The sequence below is a fragment of the Aquarana catesbeiana genome, linkage group LG01, assembly GCF_042186555.1.
Source record: "Aquarana catesbeiana isolate 2022-GZ linkage group LG01, ASM4218655v1, whole genome shotgun sequence".
Taxonomy (NCBI): Eukaryota; Metazoa; Chordata; class Amphibia; order Anura; family Ranidae; genus Aquarana; species Aquarana catesbeiana.
This window is the reverse complement of record NC_133324.1, coordinates 297491766-297512285: the sequence shown is the minus strand read 5'-3', so window position 1 is coordinate 297512285 and position 20520 is coordinate 297491766. Positions and strand designations below refer to the sequence as shown.

General features: G+C 42.8%; 1 protein-coding gene across 1 annotated transcript in view; it reads right to left on the bottom strand.

Annotated features, from left to right (window-relative positions):
• Positions 1-20520, bottom strand: part of PITPNB (phosphatidylinositol transfer protein beta) — a 117806-nt gene that overhangs the window by 79893 nt on the left and 17393 nt on the right. The window contains exon 2 of the mRNA XM_073629349.1: positions 464-494. Within this exon, the coding sequence (XP_073485450.1) occupies positions 464-494 (31 nt within the window). The remainder of the gene's footprint in view (positions 1-463; positions 495-20520) is intronic.

Below are 20520 nucleotides of genomic sequence, written 5' to 3'. Positions count from 1 at the left end.
CAGCCGTTTCATCTGAGGGAAATCCTGAAAACATGACCTGTTGGTGCACCTTGAGGACTGGAATACAGAAAAGCTTTTCTATCTCTCATGTTCACACCAGAATTCAGTTTTTCTACTTGTTCAATAGCTGTGCAATTTTATGCAACCTGTTTGCAGATCATCGAACCCCAATAAACAAATGTGTGTAAACGTGTACAATTCACCACACCTCTCACAAACAATAATTAGGTCAGTGGAAACATGGCTCTGGAAAAAAAAAAAAACAAAAAAAAAAAAAAAACAAACACTATCTAGAAAAGTACATGACTGCCGTCGTGCTTTTATGTGCATTGTAGTGTGAATGGGCCCCAAGTGGCAAAAAGTTTTCATAGCTGCAGTATGAACATAGAGTATGAAACAAGAAAAACACAAAATAAGAAACATACCACTATAAAAAGGAGGAGAGATGGAAAAAAGAACTTACCTCTTCTACGGAGCATGGCAAAACGACTCGACTGAAAAAAAAAAAAAAAAAGAAACGGTATCAGAAAGCAGGTCTATTAAATATTCGTCAACAATAGAGCAACTCTGAAAGTGGATAGCCTTGTTTTTTATTTTTTGGGGGGAAAGGAAGTATGCAGCAGTTGTACATTGGTTTCTCACCATGGTATACATAATTTGAAGAGATTTAGGTCAATTTTTTGGAACATTAGGCTCCATTCACATTAGCACGTCTCCAAAGTCACACGATTTTCAGTGCAACTTTACATTCTATGGATCAAAGTTGCATCAAAAAGTCGCACCAAAGCAGTGCAGGCACCTTTTCAAAGTCGCAGTAACTTTAAAGTGGATGTAAACCCAACATTTTTTTTTTTTTTTTTATAAGATTTCCTATCATTTGAGCCCAGTCTTGCCACACAGTTAATCCATCTCTGAGCAATCCTCTTTTATTGTTCAGTGAGAAAAATCTTGACAAACTGAGAAAAACTTTGTCAAATCCTCCCCCTTGCTGTGAGTGACAGCTTAAGACACAGGCATTATTTTTTAATTCCCACCCCCTTTTCTTCAGCAACTCTGCAAGGATTGGCTGTTCCACACCTCAGCATGATTTGGCATGCTGAAGTCATGTGGTTACTTTCCTGTCTTTTCACTGGATGTTAGAGATCATAGTAGAAGTTCAGTGTTAGTAGACTCCCCGCCCAACTCTACACTCCCCTGTGTATTTCTGACATCACGACTCCACCCACCGAGCTCCATACAACAGACCCAACCACAGAATCTGCAGTTTTTCGGGTCTAATAACAGACAGAGGGGAGACATTTGACAGGTAAAGATACATGCAGGAGGCATGTATATCCTTATAGATAACCCCTATGGCAGTAGTTTAGAAAGGATGACATTGGGTTTACATCCACTTTAAGTCACACCGATTTGAACGTGTGCCATTGAATAGAATAGGGTGAGACTGGTCTGTCCAAAGTTGCAAGAAAAATCGCACAAGTGTGAATGGAGCCTTAGTGTGACAAGGCAACACACCTGCTTACCCTGTAGCTTTCTGGGTCATCTGTCCATCGACTGAACTATGACCAAACTTCATTACTGAGACAGGCCATGAACCATACCTAGAACCATACCATGGACTTTAAGAAATATACACTACCATTGATGATCTTCTGATAATACTAATGTCAGACTGCCAATGCGATCCACTGGCTGCAATGCTTTGTAGATCTTTGGCTTTGAAGATCAGGAATTTCTACATGCTTGTCAATGACTCATTACTGAAGCTACAGAAGTCAGCTCAAATCTCTCTCTCATCACAAGTGTCTTTGAAAAACATGCTAGAGGCCTATTGGTGTATTATAATCATATTGCAGAAAAATCTAGGGACATGAAGGAACTCTAGAATTTTCTTTTTTTTAATCCATAGTATGCATTCTTAACTCAGAAAAGTACCTTCAGCCTTCTCAAATCCCTTATTTTGGAGCTATGATCTAACATCCTGTTAGAGGGTGGCTACATTCATTCTCCATGTTCCCACTTTGGCCCCTTTCACACTGGGGCGGGGTTGGCGGTAAATCGGCGATATTTTAGTGGCGCTTTACCGTTAAAACCACTCGCAAAGCGCTTCTGCAGCAGCACTTTGCCGGCGGTATAGCCGCGCTGCCCATTGATTTCAATGGGCAGGAGCGGTGGAGGAGCAGTATACACACCGCTCCAAAGATGCTGCTAGCAGGACTTTTTTTACCATCCTGCCAGCGCACCGCTCCAGTGTGAAAGGGCTTTCACACTGAAGAGACAGGAGTGGCTCTTTCAGGGCGCTTTGCAGGCGCTATTTTTAGCGCTGTAGTGTCTGCAAAGCGCCCCAGTGTGAAAGGGGTCTTTGTGTAGGAACGTAGCCACCTTCTCTTGCTTACTCATGAGATGGACTATGACTATGGACTCTGGGTTTTTTTGGGGTTTTTTTTTAGCACATAACCGCAATGATTGTGCACTACTTGTTCCAAAAAACAGAAGTGAGATGGAAAAGGGGAGATTCGGGAGCTCACAGGAGAATGATACAAGGAAGCAGAAAATCACAGTAAGAAACAATTTCATGAACAATAGACTACATGACCATTAAGTAGTGATTGTGTTATGAATAAATATTTTTGGAGAATAAGGATATAATTTAGTGTCACTTAAAGGCAAGATAAAATAAAAATAGTTATCAGACAGTTAACGAGATATCTAAACCCAAGAACAAAAATGTAATGTGGTGGTAGCTACATCTTCCCAAAAATGCAGTTTCCTTGTAATTTGTACAAAAATTGTACACTGAACTGAAAGCACAAACACTTCTTTTCCTTCAAAGAGATCTTCCTAAAATGACTTATTCCCTCCACGCCATGTAATGAAGAGAAAGACGTGTTTGCAACACAAACCAGTGGAACAGCCTTGTGACAACCTCCCTCCATAGTTAGAGTGGAAGTAGTGAGTGTAACCACCTGGTGACAGGCCATGTACCTTCCTCCTTCTAGAACCATACGCGTGTTAACTGCAGAAATACCAGGTTATAAAAAAAAAAAAAAAAAAGAAAGAAAGCTTGGAAAAAAAAAAAGAAAAATTAAAACAAATGAAACTATCATATGTAGGGACTAGCATGTTGTAATTCTTTTTTTGGTTTTGGGTCCAGTTACACTGTAAGACAGCAGCATGTAAAAATACCTGAAGTGATTCTAAACCTTAAAAAAAATATATTTTTTTTCTTTAAAGCAGGATATACAGCATAGTGCTTGTGCTGTGTAATTTGTCCCTTTCTATGCTGTAAAATACCTGGTTGATCCTGCCTGTTTGTGTCCCTCTAGGTGTGCTGACCACGGTAATCATGGCTGCTGATCCACGATACCATGGTCAGTTCCACTGTCTGTCCCCCTCTCAGCTCGTGTGTGCTTGTGCGTTTGTTCTCTGCCACGACACGCCCCTCTCCTGCTGTGGCTGTATAAAAAACTAAATTAAAAAAAAAAAACACAAATCCTGAAATATCCTGTTACAGGAGGATATACAGCGCACAGCAACACTCCGAAATAAGGTATCCCGCTGAATAATTAAAGAAAAAAACAAATCAAAAAAAAAAAAACCACACACTGCACAGTATATTTTCCTGTAATAGAGAGGGTTCCAGGATTTGTGATTAGTGACTTTACAAACACTTTCAAGTGGTTGTAAACCTCAGACATGAAATACGAACAAAGCATATTCCTCTATAGTGTGTACATGTCTCAATTAAAGCGTTTGTAAACCCTGTTACACCACTTGTACCTACAGGTACGCCTATAATAAGGCTTACCTGTAGGCACTAAAAATATCTCCCAACCCTGTACAGTTTATGATCTATTTACCATATACCCTTGTGCCAACATCATCGGCGCATACGCAGCGAAGAAACGGCACGATCGTGCCATTTCTAAAGGGCCTGTGCCGCAACCAGTAGCTCCCACACACGGGAGTGAAGTCATCGCGGCTCTGGCCAATCACAGCGTCGGAGCCCGCAAACCCAGAAACAGCTCTGGGAGACATGTCAACGGTCACAGCAGTGTACAGGGAGCACTGCAACAGCTCCAATCTAAGGTAATTATTTCATGAGCTAGTATGTGATGCATACTAGCTTATTATGCCTGTGTCTTGCAGTTTTTTCTTTTTTTCTTCAATATGGGTTTACAACCATTTTAAGAGCACTACGTGTAATTTCTGTCTGCTGCTTTGCTCTTCTGCCATCATCAGGAGTCTCTTCTGACAAGTTTTCCTGACACCAAGAGAAAAATGGAGACAGGGGAGGGACCTCAGCTCTCCTCACTGAGCTCTGTATAGTGTAACCTTTTTTCTGAACTCTGAACACATTACAAGGCACAGTAGATACATGAAGGTCAGCAGAAGGAAACCACTCAACACTACAGAGGGTCCCTGGAGATGGACACGCTCGAAGCACTGTTTCTCCTATACACATGAAGATTTCTTGTGAACAAATTGCAGTTCTGACAGCATGGGCAATGGGAAAGCTAGGTTTCTTTGGAGGTTCGGTATTTAATGACAGGTTCACTTCAATATAATGCATTTATGAGATTTTACCATTGGGTTTTTGGTCGGGTTTGCTGTTCTCTCTCTGCTCATTCTAAAAGAACAATCTCTCTTATCTGTTCTATGCCTGAACAGGTCTGAACCAGACAGAAAAATTCAACAATGTAAAACAATTCTCCTCTAAGCAATTACAGTCAGCAGTAAGTAGCTTAGGGAGAGGGGCACAGACGCAATGTATTTAGGAAGTCACACATAGAATTAGCTGCTTCCCAATATAGTACAAGGAAAGAAAGTAAAAGTGTTATTGGATATCAGCCAAAACAACCACCTTGTTCCATGAGAGCCCATTATGACTTCCATAACAGCCACTAAAGCAGAACTAGCGGCAAAACTTTTTTCCATTTTGGATAGAGAAAGGGAGGGTTATCACCCCTGTCAAGTTTTTTGCCATCTATGTCCCACTGGGGAGATTTCTCTTCACGTTCAGTTCCATAACTACAACAGGAAGTGACAAAAAAAAAACCTCTGGATGTGAGGGAATTTGCGGTTATCCCTACTAGCGCCCCCCATTGGAAGATTTCATCTCTATTCCTGTTGCAGCGACAATGCAAAAAAAAATGTGGGATTTTCCTTCACTTTTAGTTTTTATGGTGAACAACTGTAAAGCTGGTCATACATGGATCAATTTTTTTCGTTTAGCCACTGGGCTGAACAGAAAAGGCTGAACTGATTTCCCCCCTCCGCACATTCAAGGTGGATGGAGACATCCTCACTGCTGTCTCATTGTATTCCAACAGTGAGAACTCTCCTTCCAGCAGAATACACTGATCAGTGCTGCGGCCGATTGGCTGCAGGTGCTGACTGAAGCTACATTTTTCAGCAGTCCTGTTTATGAGGAGTCAGGGCATCATATGACATCCTTGGGCTGGAAGTGGTTAAAACATGTTATACTTGCCTCCTCTGTGCAGTGATTTTGCAGAGTGGCCCCGATCCTCCTTTTCTGGGGTCCCTCCGCGGCGCTCCTGGTTCCTTTTCTCGAGTGCCCCAGGGAGGGCCGCTCTCCCTGGGGGCACCCGTGTGGGCGCACTCTTGAAGTCCTGCTGCTGCGTCCATTGACACAGACCGCAAGAATCGGCCCCGCCCCCTAGATCCTGTGTCACTGGATTTGATTGACAGCAGTGGGAGCCAATGGCTCTCACTGCCATCAATCTATTCGATGAGGACCCGTAACAGCGGCTGCAGCTGCTATGCTCGTCTTCGTCGCTGGAACGATTGGGTTCAGGTAAGTAAAAAGGGGGGCTGTGAGGGGCAGCTGTATCACAAAAGATTCCTCACCTTAATGCAATGAGGGTTTACAACCCCTTTAGGGCCCGATAAGAGAAAAAAAATAAAAATAAATCGGAAGTAAAATTTTGTACGAACGAACGATCAGCCGATTATCTGATTGTAAGTAATTATAGTGCTTTTGACAGCAGATTCCAACTTTTCAGGAAGGAAAAACCAAAAGATACATGCTATAAAATTTTTAACATACGTGAACACACTGTCCAGTTTTCATTTCATTAGTACAGTTTTAGTCTGAAAAAATGTACCAAGTAGCCTCTTCACTTTCGATGTGAGCCTAGCATGCAACAAAAATTGGACGATTATTCGTCCGATAATCTGATTGTGTGTATCAGACTTTAGATGCGATGGCTGCATTAGTTTCCTTTTTTAGGCTATTTTCATCTGGTGATCCAACCAGTGAGTCTTTCACAAGTTCTCCCACAGAATGCATCATTTACAGATGAGACAAACCATTTATCACTAGCAGGGGTGCTTACAATGATCAGCTTTGATTTAAGAAAAACCTTTATCAAAAAAAAAAAAAAGGAAGATTAAAAAAAAAAAAAACTGTTTGCTTTAAGTGCAGTGATTTTTTTTTCTGCATCAGCGAAGTGCTTTTTTTTTCCTGCATCAAAAAAAGCTGTAAAAAGCAGGTTATATGGGTTCCAATGGCATAGTTCACACCAGTGCGTTCAGTTCCAGAAGAAAGAAATACAACAGGCTGCTTTTTTTCTGCACAGAACTGTACTTGAACTCCGTACAAAGCATTGAAAACTCACCCGAGCCCGGTACAGTGGGAAAAAAAAAGCATCTGGAATGCATCATAAAAACACTAGTTGGCATCAAAAATGTGTTAAATACGTGCATGCAGTAAAGCATCCGAAACAGATCTGGAGAACACTTTTGTGAACAGGGACTAACTGATTATAAAGTGTGAGCTGGAGTTTGGCTTCAATTTGTAAGTGTATCTAAATCTGCTAATACATATAAGACCCCCTCCCCACAGACTAACAATGCTGCTGTATCCTGTGCTCATTCCTCCAGAGTTGTGTCTCACTAATACAGGAAGGGCTTTACTGGTCAGATCACCAGGTTAAAACAGAGGGAAAAAAGCCAAAGAAAAAAGAAATCGAATGCAGCCACCACATCTAATGATTGTGTACAGTATTATATTGCAGTTTATCATTCTTGAGATTGCTTTAAGTTCTAACTAAAATCTGCTATAGAACCCCCAGGTTTTCTCTGCCAACAGTGCAATGTCCTTCATCACTCCATCACCCCAGCTGACCTCTTCATCTGGTTGTCTTCTGGGCACAGCATCTTTTGACTACCTTGACTGGTTGTGCTGGGATGATGCAACTTCTGCCTACGCCCATTGTAATTAACATGCAGTTTAATTAGTCAGAGGTTAAAACCCTTGCCAGGTTACTTTTTGCTGTTTGTGTACCATTGGAGAATCTTTCCTTTACTTGCTGTCCCTGAGAAACAAGAGGAAAATAGAAGAAATCTCCCCCAAAGTGTGGGACATTCTTCTCTCACGCTGACCATACATGGATCGAAATGTGGCTGGCTTTGCAGCAAACGACGAATTTTGATATATATATGGTCATTCCCATTTGAGAGGAGTTGTTCAAGTGATCAACTCCTTCCTACTGTCAATATATTTCTGCTTGATTAGCGATTACAGCCAACCAACTGCAGGCTGATCAGTGTTTTCTGGCAGCAGAGAAGTTTGGCTTAGTTTTTTTTGTTGTTTTTTATTAGCTGGCTGATCAAAAAAAAAATATAAAATCTATGGCCAGCTTTAGACAGTTATCCCTGGAAGAAGTGTTCCAATTAGAACATTTTCTCTCACTTCTTGTTCTGTCGACTACTCCAAAATGTTTGATTTTCACTCACTTTATTTCTCAGTAACAATAGTCACAACTATAAATAGAGGGGGAACTTTCCCAATGGAGAGACAGACGATAAATACTTGCCAGAGGGTCTAACACTTTTGCCACTCTATTTAAAACTGAAAAAAAAAAAAAAACACACACACACACACACACACACACACACACACAATGATGGGAAAAAAAACTGAAAATATGCAGGGGGAAGTGAAGTCCTCTTTAGCCTAGGTTCACACTGACAGCAGGATTGAAATTGTGCGAGTTGCTACCCGCATGTCAGTCCGACTTCGGGGGCGATTTCAGAGACGTGCGGCTTGCTGCACAGATGTCTATACAAATTGCACTTCGAAGTCGCCAAAAGTAGTACAGAAACAACTTTTGGGAATCGGTGTGGCGCCGCACTGATTCGGACGGTGCCATTGCCGGCAATAGCCGCCATGTCAAATCGCATCAATGTGATCCTAGGCTTAAGGTGAATTTGCATTAGGTTCTAGGTATTGGTAATTACTTAGTTTTACATTTAATGCCATTTTAAATTTTTTGATTGTTCTTCAAAAACGTAAAATATTTTTGCACCAGGCTCATATGAGCTCAAAATTAGAGGCCAACCTTTTCATAATAAAAGAAAAGTCTACTTATGACTATCCAGGGAGGGAGAAATGTGCAGAGAACGTACATAACGATGACAGCTATCAGACAACCATTTCTATCATATCCCATTGCTATTCACTTCAACAGTTGATGACTGGCAATGTCTGTAGGAAGACATAAATTGATCATGTCAAAAATGGCCAGATTATGTCAATTTTAAGGGTTCATGCACACAGGACGTTTTAAAAACACCAGCGCTACAGCAGCACTAAAAACACCCGTTTTTCGCGTTTAGCCGCGTTTTAACATTAGCGCTATTGCGCGTTTTACCGTGTGTTTTTTAGTGTTTGTTTGTTTTTTCATTAAAAACACTCTTTACAATACAAAAATGCCTAAAAACGTTAAACGTGGCTTGACGCGTTTAGCCACGTTTTTTATTTTTACTGCTCTTGGAAGCACAGGCTGTCGTTTGTTTTTTTCTACTGCCCCTAAATGCTTATGCCTCCAAACGTCTGACAGATTATGTGTGCATGGACTTTTAGAGGGAAAAAAAAAAAAAAAAATCAAGCTGCCCCTAACAGCAGCTGTAAAAACAACCTGTGTGCATGAGGCCCTAAGGCCTCATGCACACTGGATGTTTTTGGACATTTTTACAGCTACTGTTTTTGTATGCAGATGTTTTTTTCTACAGTCAAACTCCCCATCATGTTATCCTATGTTTCCATGCACACATAGGCTGTTATCAACTGTTTTTAGATGGGGCGTTTTTTGGCTGTAAAAAAAAAAAAAAAAAAACTAGTGGGTTCTGAGAGTAGTTTTTCAGCTGTAAAAACGCTCCAACGCCTAAAAATGCAGATAAACACTCAAAAACGCGGCTCACCAGCCTTTAATGTTTTTGATCCCAAAAAAACGCTTAAAAACACTAACGCTGAAAAAACACTAATGCTGAAAAACGCAAAAAATGTTATTGCAAAAACGTTGAAAAACTCATTGTAAAGCTACTGGCGTTTTTAACACATTATTATAACGTCCAGTGTACACAAGGCCAACAAGGGCTCCTCCAATAAATCAGTAGCAAGCAGAGCTGGTCTCTGAACAAAAGAGAATCAAGCTTCAGGCAAAGGCACCAATCTGCCCAACTATCAGCCCCAAGACCTTTGAGCAGGGTGCCACATATTTGTTACATGATCTGTCACCAGAGGGAGCCCCAATGGCTGGTTGCTCCAGAAGAGGTAAGACTTTAAAGCGGTGTTCCAGCTGTTTTTTGTTTTTTTTGTTTTTGTAGCTGCTGACTTTTAAAAAGGGCACTTACCTGTCCAGCGAGCCCGCGATGTCAGCCCCCCCGCCCAGGCCGATCCATCCATCAAATTGGGTGCCGGCGCCGCCATCGGCAGTGGAGCCTTGCGGCTTCACTGCCCGTTTCCTACTGTGCATGCACGAGATGTGCGGCGCTTTGTGAATGGCCCTGTCGATTTCTGGGTCACACACAGGTCCCAGAAGACAACGGGGCAGCTCGCCGAAGAGGAGGAAGTAACCGAACAGCTCCGTGGACTAGGAAGAGGCAGATTAGGAAGACTGCCTAGCAACAGGCATTTCTGGTAAGTAAAAAATTTTTTTCTTTCAAATTTTTTTTTATAGATTTTTTGGAGAATGTTAATGTAATTTTTTATTTTAGGATGGACCTCCGTTTTAAGCCCAGTACACAGGGGCCGAATATCAGCCAGTTCAACAGAAATGGCCGACACTTGGCCTGAGTGTACACCAGCCTGTCCTACATAAAAAGCAGCATCCAATCGGCATCTAATCAGTGCTGGCAGCCACCCCTGCCATCACATAGTTAGCAGAGCAAGCTCCTCAGTTTTTTTTTTGTTAGGCCTGCTGGGTTGTTAAAAAAAAAAAGTTATCTAGCCCTATGGCCCGTACACACGATCAGAAAATCGTACGAAAAACACAGCTTTCAAAGCGATCGTACGATAATCCGATCATTAGCGCACAGCTTTCGAGAACAGATCACGACAGTTCATCCGATGTTATCCAATGGGGAAAGCACGAAAATGTTTCTAGTTAGAGAACACATTGTACAATCATTGTATGATTGGTATTGGGTTTGCAAGAAAAAAAATTATAGTGCAGCGCATGAGCGGAACCTAAAGAAGACCAGTCATACGAAAACAATAAACATTTGTGTAAAGTAAATAAGTGTTCCTAAACCTACAATAAAATCAGTCTGTATATGCAGTAAAGCATGCTTGTTATACTCACTGTGGAACCCAAGGGGTTAATCCTCCACATTGCGTAAAAAGGCTGTTTGTTCCTGTCCTCTCTTAAAGTGTTACTAAACCCAGGACCCTGCATTCACTATATCTGGTCTCCACGGTACACAGAACATGAAAATGCAATTATTTTCGTAAACAAACTGCTAAATACCTTTTCTCATCACCAGTTAAAAAAAAAAAAAAAAAAAAAGCAAGCAATACACATCAAACTGAGCATGTGCAGCCTGACTTCAGTAGCTCTGTCTTGTCCAGACAGGTTTTGGAGTCAGTGGAGGAAGGGGAGGATCTGTGCATACAGGATCAAACAGCCTTTTTACACAATGCAGAGGATTAACACATTAGATTCTACAGTGAGTTTAACAAGCATGCTTTACTGCACATACTAAACCAACAATAGTAAAATCAGTCTAACACTTTAACCACTCCCAGCCCAAGGACATCATATGACATCTGACTTTCAGTGGTGATATCTGAATGATGCCTGCAGCTGCAGGCATCATTCAGATATCTTTTTTTTTCTGTGCACTGTAAGAACGATCATAGCGGCAATTCAGCCACTTGATCGTTCTTACAGGCAGCGGAAGCGGACACCGCCGCCCCTCCCTCCGGTGCTGCTCCAGGCTCGCCCATGCGATGGGGGACCAGGAGAAAGAATCCGCCTCCGCCGGATGAAGAGAATAGAGATTTCCGGTGACCAGATGGTCACCAGTCATCTCTATGACCGTCGGAGGGAGGCCCAGGCGTGACGTTATATCTAGGCCACGGATGTAGACAAAGCCGAGATCTCGGCTGGAAAGCATTGGATCGTTCATATTTTTATTTTATTTTGATCTGATGCTTTCCAGCCTAGAGGAGAGATGTGGGGTCTTATAGACCCCACATCTCTCCATAAAGAGGCCCTGTCACACACCATTCCTATTACAAGGGATGTTTACATTCCTTGTAATAGGAATAAAAATGATAAAAAATAAAAATTTAAAGCTAAAGTATAAAAATAAAATTTAAGTAAAATAAAAATGTATTTTTTAAAGCGTCCCCGCTAATTGTTGCACAAATACCGTGTGACATAAAAAGTTGCAACGACCGCCATTTTATTCCCTAGGGTGTCTGCTAAAAAAACATATCCCGTAATGTTTGGGGGTTCCAAGTAATTTTCTAGCAAATTTTTTTACATGTAGGAGAGGAGTGCCAGAATAGGCCCAGTATGGAAGTGGTTAACCTTCCCTTCTTCCACTGTCCCCAATGCATATCCTGATAGAACAGAGACATGGTCTTTTTGGTGTGTATTGCTAGTTTTTTTTTTTTGCTTGGGAGAGTGCATGTGATCAGCACAGGGCCAATCCACACTGTCCAGAGAGGGTCAGGGGTCCTGCAGCCTAATAGGACAATCAGGGGAAAATGAAAACTCTGCTTACAAGTTTTAACCAGTGCTCAGCCAGACACCGATAGAAGACACAAGACTACTATATACTGCTGATGAGAAAAGGTAATTAACAGTTTATATTTACTAAAAGAATTGCATTTCCAAGTTCTGTGTACTGTGGGAGACCAAATATAGTGAATGCAGAGTCCTGGTTTTAGTAACACTTTAACCACTTCAAGGCAAACCGTCATAAACCCCTTCTGAAAGTGCAAGCTGCCTGGCTGACATGCTGATAAAATCCTCAGTCACTGACCGGAGAGACAAGACTTCATACTCGCAGCATGCTTGTTCCAGGTCATACACGCAAAGGCCTCATTCACACAGGCATACTTAAGTGTACAGTGAGGGCCATGTTTTGCCTGCAAGGGAGATCCGTATGTATGCATGTCCCAGAACGCCGTGTGCACCTACACAACTGTCAAACTGAGAGATCACCGATGTCCTGAAAAAGCCTAGGTGTCTCGAGCATTAGTAATTTGGCCTCATTCACATGTGCAAAGGCCGTGTTTTGCCTGCAAGGGCAACAGATGTTCGTGAGTCTAGGTACAGGCAGTCCCATTAATGTCAATTGGCATGCACACTAACACCACTTTGTACCAACTGCCATGAATAAGACTGCCTGCATACAGATACATGGAACACCTGTGCATCCTCTGCAGGCAAACAAGACCCACATACATGTGAAGGAGGCCAAATTACTAAAGCCCAAGACACATCTAGAACAGGACAGGTACCCTGGCATTCATTTGTGTAACTGGTAAAGCAATGTATTTGCTTGCCAAGTATTAGCCCACTTCCCCAAGCAATACAGGATTACTATATATCCAGTAAAATAAATGACATATTTTACAAGTCTGACACGTTAACTGTATACTCATACACTAGAGACCTGCATGATGGCAGACAGCAATGGGTACTTGCAAAATAAATGTTCCCTGAGGATTCTGCATGGATTTGTGGTTTCCACAGCAGGAAGCCATCAGGGATTGGGTTGTGTGTCTGATACATGGGGCTCAGGTCTGGGTTGGGTTCTTCATATTGAGAATAGCCTTTAGCAGGTCTCTGGGCAAACACAGTAGTGACATGAAACACCCTGCTAAGAAGAAAGACATTTCACTTGGAAAAGCTCAGCCGACACCCTGATAATGTTTGTGTACCGAGAACGATTTCCTGGAAATCAGATTATTCTTTACAGTAATGTAAAATAGTGGGACGTGTGCCAAAACTAAAGTATCTAAGAAATGACTGGATTTACCTGCATATGTACAGTACATTTCTTCAGAAAACAGGAAGATAAAATGACATATTTATGTGTGGGAGACAGATTTTGCTACAGTGGAACACCAAATTTAGTATAGGGAGAAGATTAAGACAAAAAACAGTTTCCTGCTAAGGACACTGCAAGGATACTGGCAACTTTTACTGCAAATCCTTCTTCACTATGGTTCTGAACATACAGATGTAGGCCTTACCTTTTACTCTGACACTTTTGCTAGCAAGTTAGCGATACATACAAGTATGTGGGGGTTTCACTACCTGCATGCACCTCCCAATATGATGCTGTGAAAGGATCGCTATTACACCTAATGCACGCTGAAGCTGAAAAAATGATGTTTTTTGGGAGTTTGGGCGTTATTTAACTTAAAATCCCCTATTATCCTATGTGTCCAAACACATGGATGTTTTTTGAAGTTTATTAGCAGGGAAGTTTATGGGCTGTAGGCTAAACGTCTAAAATCGCGTTCAAGAGCAGTCTGAAAAACGCCAGTAAAACCTGTTAAACGCGGTTTAGCGCTGTATACAGAGCGCTAAGCCTCGTCAGGCATTTCTCTTCCGCTATTCAAAATCAATGGTTCCCTATGGGAGCCCATTGATTTGAATAGAAGTGGCATGATCCATGTCATGATGATCCAACTTGTGTGCTGAGGTTCTTGAAGAGGAACCCCCCCCCCGCAAAAATGAAAAAATAAAATTGGCCTGGTATGGAACCCCCACGCCCAAAAAAAAAAAAATGGTGTGGATTTTCCCCTAAAATCCATACCAGAGCCTAATGCGAGCATGCAGCCCAGCAGGTAAGGAAGGGGGGGGGGGGCTGGCGAATGAGCACCCCCCCCCCCATACCAGGCCACAAGCCCTCAACAGTATAGTCAGTGTTTATCTGGTGCTCCAGATGGAGTATAGTCTGTGGCTGTAATAACTGGATGGTGATGTATCCATAGGTTGGGTGATTGGAAAAGAAAGGGGTAGTAAGGGTTAAAAAGGAAGGCAGCCATCCTTCAGAGTGTGTCCAGAACTCTGCAAGACATGTAAGGAAAAAACAGGGAGGGGGAGGTGCTGACCTGAGTGTAGTATTAAAATTATGACTTTAATAGGATAAGATTAAAAACACTTACAAGATGATAGAAGATGCATGCTCATCAAAGTAAAGTTCAGTCCTAGCATTCCACATGGCTCTGTGGGTCTCACTGCTGTTCCGGATAGCTGGAAAGGATTGAGCAGCTGGCTGAAATGGATCACAGGGTTTCTCCAGGAACCTCCACACTGACCAGCATGGACCGTGGAACAGGAAGTGATGTCACCGGCGTCTGATTGGACCAAGGCAGGGCTGGAATCTTGTCAATCAGGGCTTCAGTGGTAAAGGCTACCCGCTCAGAGCTGGCTGCTCCTTCTATAGAAGGAGCAACCAGCTCCACGTTGGTAGCCTTCACCACTGAATCCCTGATTGACAAGATTCCAGCCCCACCTTGGTCCAATCAGACGCGCCTGTGACATCACTTCCTGTTCCACGGTCCATGCTGGTCAGCATCTTGTAAGCATTTTTAATCCTATCCTATTAAAGTCATCATTTTAATACTACACATAGGTCAGCGTCTCCCCCTCCCTGCGTTTATCTTACAAGCCCTCAACATGGGGGGGTGGGGGGTGGGTGCTTTGGGGCAGGGGGGCCCTGCACCACCCCTGGCATGATGGGGCACCACCCCTGCCACCCGGGACAGGATGGGGCAATGATGTCACAAGGGGGCGTGGCCTCTGGATGACGACAGCAGGTGGCCCCGCTCCATGCCAATATAAGTCATTGCACACAGCGGACCCAGCATTACACCCGCAGATCGTGTAAAGTCAACATAGAGCTGCACAATTAATCGTCAAGAATTGTTATCGCGATCTTGACTAAAGTGTTTCACAATTCTTTCTATGCAAAGAATTCTCTCTGCTCTTCTGAAGCCACAGCCCTCAAAAGAAAGGGAGAAAAACCAGGCAGTCTGCCAAGAAACAAAACATTCAGTTGAACTTAAGTATAAACATTGTAACAATTTGTCAATGGAATAGACTTCCTGTGTAAGTGAAAAAAGTTTAACCACTTAAAGTGGATGTAAACCCGAATTTTTTTTTTTTTTTTATCATACTGTAGAGTATAAGTTTTGCTAACATTTGAGCCCAGTCTTGCCACACAGAGTTAATCCATCTCTGAGCAATCCTCTTTTATTGTTCAGTGAGAAAAATCTTGACAAACTGAGAAAAACTTTGTCAAATCCTCCCCCTTGCTGTGAGTGAAAGCTTAAGACATGCATGATTTTTTAATTCCCTCCCCCACTCCTTTCTTCAGCAGCTCTGCAAGGATTGGCTTTTCCACACCTCAGAATGATTTGGCATGATGAAGTCATGTGGTTACTTTCCTGTGTTAGAGATCATAGCAGAAGTTCAGCAGAAGTTCAGTGTAAGAAATACACAGGAGAAAATGCATATTGACAAGGGGAGTGTAGAGGTGGGCGGGGAGTCTACTGACATCATGACTCCACCCACCGAGCTCCAGACAACAGACCCACCCACAGAATCTGCAGTTTTTCAGCTCTCATAACAGACAGAGGGGAGACATTTGACAGGTAAAGATACATGCAGGAGGCATGTATATTCTTATAGATAACCCCTATAGCAGTAGTTTAGAAAGGATGACATTGGGTTTACATCCACTTTAAACACTAAACCTTTTTCTGACATTTGTTGGTTTCAAGTTAAAATCTTTTTTTTTGCTAGAAAATTACTTAGAACCCCCAAACATATATATTTTTTAGTAGACACCCTAGAGAATAAAATTGTGGTTGTTGCAAAATTTTATGTCACACTGTATTTGCGCAGCGGTCTTTCAAATGCAATTTTTTGGGAAAAAATTACTTTAATGAAAAAAAAAAAAAAAAAATCTAACCAGTAAAGTTAGCCCATTTTTTTGTATAATGTGAAAGATTTTACGTCGTGAGAGAATCGTGATCTTTTTATGCTAAGCAAAAAAAATTGCGATTCTCATTTTGGCCAGAATCGTGCAGCTCTAAGTCAACATTGAAAGAAAAACAGAACAAAAGGGAGAACACAGCGGCGAAGACTTGGCAAAAAAAGCGAGAAGACAGCGCAGAGAGGAGAAGAATCAGCAGAGGGAGAAGATATTGTTAAAGGGGGCTTCCAGATTCAGATAAGCCCCCGCCCACATCCTTGTCCTCATCAAAATGGGGACAAGGTGCTTTGGGGTGGGGTGGGGCCCCCCCTGTCGCAAAGCACCCCCCCCATGTTGAGGGTTTGTGGCCTGGTATGTTCCAGGAAGGGGGAGGAGCCCGCTCGTTCCAACCCCTTTCCTGACCTGCCGGGCTGCGTGCTCGGATAAGGTGTGGTATGGATGTTTTTTTTGGGACGTAGGGGTTCTCCTTAAAATCCATACTAGACCGAAGGGTCTGGTATCGTCCTGGGGGGGAACCCCACACCAATTTTTCTCTTCATTTTGAAGCCAGGGTTCCCCTTCAATATCCTCAGCACACAAGTTGCGCCGCAAGTTGGATCCGACTTCCATTCAAATGAATGAGCTCCCATTGGGAACCACCGATTTTGATTAGAGGCAGAGAACCGCGGCTAAATGCGCACTGACACTGATAAAATCACGTTTATAACGTTGCTTTTTTCCTGGCGTCGGTACTAGCTTTAAATGTCCATTTACCAGCAGCAGTGTACATGAGGCCTTACAATGTGCGCGTGATATGGTGATCTATCAGTTTGGCTATCCAAGTAAAAAGCTCCTTTACTGGACAGCGAGACACTTTTTAATAGATGGTAAGACAGCAGTGAGAGGGGCTTAGGGAAGAATTTAACCACTTAAGGACCAGCCTCGTTTTGGATTTTAGGTGTTTACATGTTTAAAACAGGTTTTTTTGCTAGAAAATTACTTAGAACCCCCAAACATATATGTTTTTTTTTTTCTAACACCCTAGAGAATAAAATGGCGGCCGTTGCAATACTTTTTTTTGCACTGTATTTGCGCAGCGGTCTTATAAGCGCACTTTTTTTGGAAAAAATGCACTTTTTTGAATAAAAAAAATAAGACAACAGTAAAGTTAGCCCAATTTTTTTTATATTGTCAAATATAATGTTATGCCAAGTAAATTGATACCCAACATGTCACGCTTCAAAAGTGGGCCCGCTCGTGGAATGGCGTCAAACTTTTACCCTCAAAAATCTCCATAGGCGACGTTTAAAAAAAAATTCTACAGGTTGCATGTTTTGCATTACAGAGGAGGTCTAGGGCTAGAATTATTGCTCTCGCTCTACCGGTCACGGCGATACCTCACATGCGTGGTTTGACCACCGTTTTCATATGTGGGCACTATTCGCGTATGCGTTCGCTTCTGTGCGTGAGCTCGTCGGGACTGGGAGGGGGGGGGGTTTAAATTTTTTTTTTTTATTATTTATTTTACATTATTTAAAAAAAAAAAAAAAAAAAGTCATTTAAAAAAATGACATTGAAAAAAATATGCTTTTAAGAGGCCTTTAACCGCTTAAAAACTGGGCACTTTCACCCCTTTCTGCCCAAGCCAAATTTTCCAAGATGTCACACTTTTGAATAAAAATTGCACGGTCATGCAACGCTGTACCCAAATGAAATTTTTATAATTTTTTTTTACACACAAATAGAGCTTTCTTTTGGTGGTATTTAATCACCACTGGGTTTTTTATTTTTTGCTAAAAATGTTGTAAATATGTAATTTTTCTCCTTCTCTGATGTGATGAGGGTGCGCTGGTGGGGACTGATGAGGCAGTAATATACAGCACTGATATGCAGGCACTGAAAGGCACAGATTGGCATCACCGATGGGGAGGTACAGTCTCCCCTGTAAGGAGATGCCGCTGATTGGCTCTCCTCACACTCTGTCAATGTGAGGCGAGGAGAGCCGATAAACGTAATTTCCTTGGACACAGCTGATCACATGGGTAAAGAACCGCATCACTGGAGAATGGGGTTGCCGCACCCGTGCAAGTACGGCGAGACTGATGTTGTCCCAGAATGAGAGAGGATCCCGCCCACCGTCATTTTTCTCTCTTTACGGCGGGTAGTTAACCACGTCCCACCCGGCCACTGCACATACAGACGGGTGGGAGCTTCCTCCTGAGTGGATGTTCAGGAACGGCCCTCAGAAGGAGCAGGATCGCGTACCCGTGCAGCCCCAATGCGCTCGTGTCACCTGGACACAGCGCATCTCAGTTCGGCAGGAGGGCTCTGCCATAGGCCCTCCTGATGGCTGTGTCCAATCACAGCCATCATGTGATGTAAATAGGGAGCCAGTTGCTAGGCGATCAGCTGTACCTCTCCTCACACGGAAGTTGTCAGTGAGGAGAGGGAGAGCAGATCGTTGCAGCCATCGCTGATCAGTGAGTATGAGCAGTTTACAGCTTTTTACACACTGATCACCGGCCCATTGTCCCCACAACAGCGTCACCCAACACATGTCCTCATACAGTAAAAACAATGATCATCTGTACATGATCACACAAATCAGTTAATATACACTTATCGCGGATTTTTCTTACCAAAGACATGTAGCCGAATACATTTTAGCCTAAATTTAAGACAAAACTAGATTGGATTTTTTTTTTTTTTTTTAAACAAAAGTAGAAATTTATTTTATTTCTTAAATTTTTGCTCTTTTTTCCCTTATATCGCGGAAAAAAAAAAAAAAAACAAGTGATGAATGAATACCACCAAAAGAAAGCTCTATTAGTGTGAACAAGATGATGATAAAAATTTCATTTGGGTACAGTGTAGCATGACCGTGCAATTCTCATTGAAAGTGCGAGAGCACTGAAAGCTGAAACTTGGTCTGCAAAGGAAGGGGTGAAAGTTCCCATTATTGAGGTGGTTAAAGGGGTTGTAAAGGCTAAAGGTTTTTTACCTTCATCGATGAAGGTAAAAAACCTTCTGTGTGCAGCAGCCCCCCCCCCCCCCCAATACTTACCTGAGCTCCCTCTTGATCCAGCAATGTGCACGGACCCTCCCTCCTCATTGGATGAAACAGCAGGGGGAGCCACTGGCTCCGCTGCTGTCAATCACAGCCAGTGAGCCAATGAGGAGAGTGAGGGGACGTGGCCGAGCCACAACTACATGTCTGATTGGACACAAAGAGCAGTGGCTTGGGAGTGCGCCTGCTTGAGTGCCCCCACTGTAACCCGCTTTCTCTGGGGGTACTTGACAGGAGGGAGGGGTCCAAGAGAGCTGGCAGAAGACCTGAGAACAGGAGGATCTGGGCAGCTCTGAACAAAACCACTGCAAAGAGCAGGGAAGTATAACAAGTTTGTTACTTAAACAAAAAAAAACAAAAACTTGCCTTTAATAACAGTGTACCTAGGATCAGAAGAGATACAGAAAGGTTTTCTGGGTTAATAAAGACACACACACACACACACAGGCATGGTTTATTCATAGATTGTAAGGGTCTTGGACCCCATTCACATGCGGCGATTAGCTGTGTGCCCCATGCGGGGCCGTCTTTTACCAGCATGGGGCAAACAAGAGCTGCGTGCATCCCCATGCCAGCGTCTCATTGTTGACTATTGGGATATGCAGCTGCACAAGTACAGCCGCTGTATCCCAATATGACACTTTAATGTGGGTCGCTGAACGAGCACCCATATGTCATATTGGGACAAAACAGCTGTGTCCCTGAAGCCGCATGTCCCAATAGGCAATGGGCCGCCAGCACGCAACACCTGTGTAGGAAAAACAAGGCCCTGGATAGAATCCCCGCACGTGAATGAGGCAGTTGCCAGAGCTTTTTTTTTTTACTTTTATTCTTTTTGTTATAATACCGCTAAACTGCATGCAGACAGCCCATAGAAAATGAATGGGTATGCACTGGCTGTACAGACTCCCCTGCGCAGCCGAGTTTAACAGGTATGCAAGGACAGGGGGCTCAGTCTCTGCATCCGAGTTGTGCACTTCCCACCCTGCATCTCTACCAGTGACTGCGGGGAGGAGAATGCCTTGGCTGCTTATCTTTGGACCTGTATGGTGACTGCTTCCTGGCAGGCTGTTTTCAGACTTGGATCTGAACACACCCGACCTCATCCCTATCTACAGTTGTGTGAAAAAATATTTTCCCCCGATTTTTTTTTTCTTTTGCATGTTTGTCACACTTAAATGACTCAGATCAAACAAATA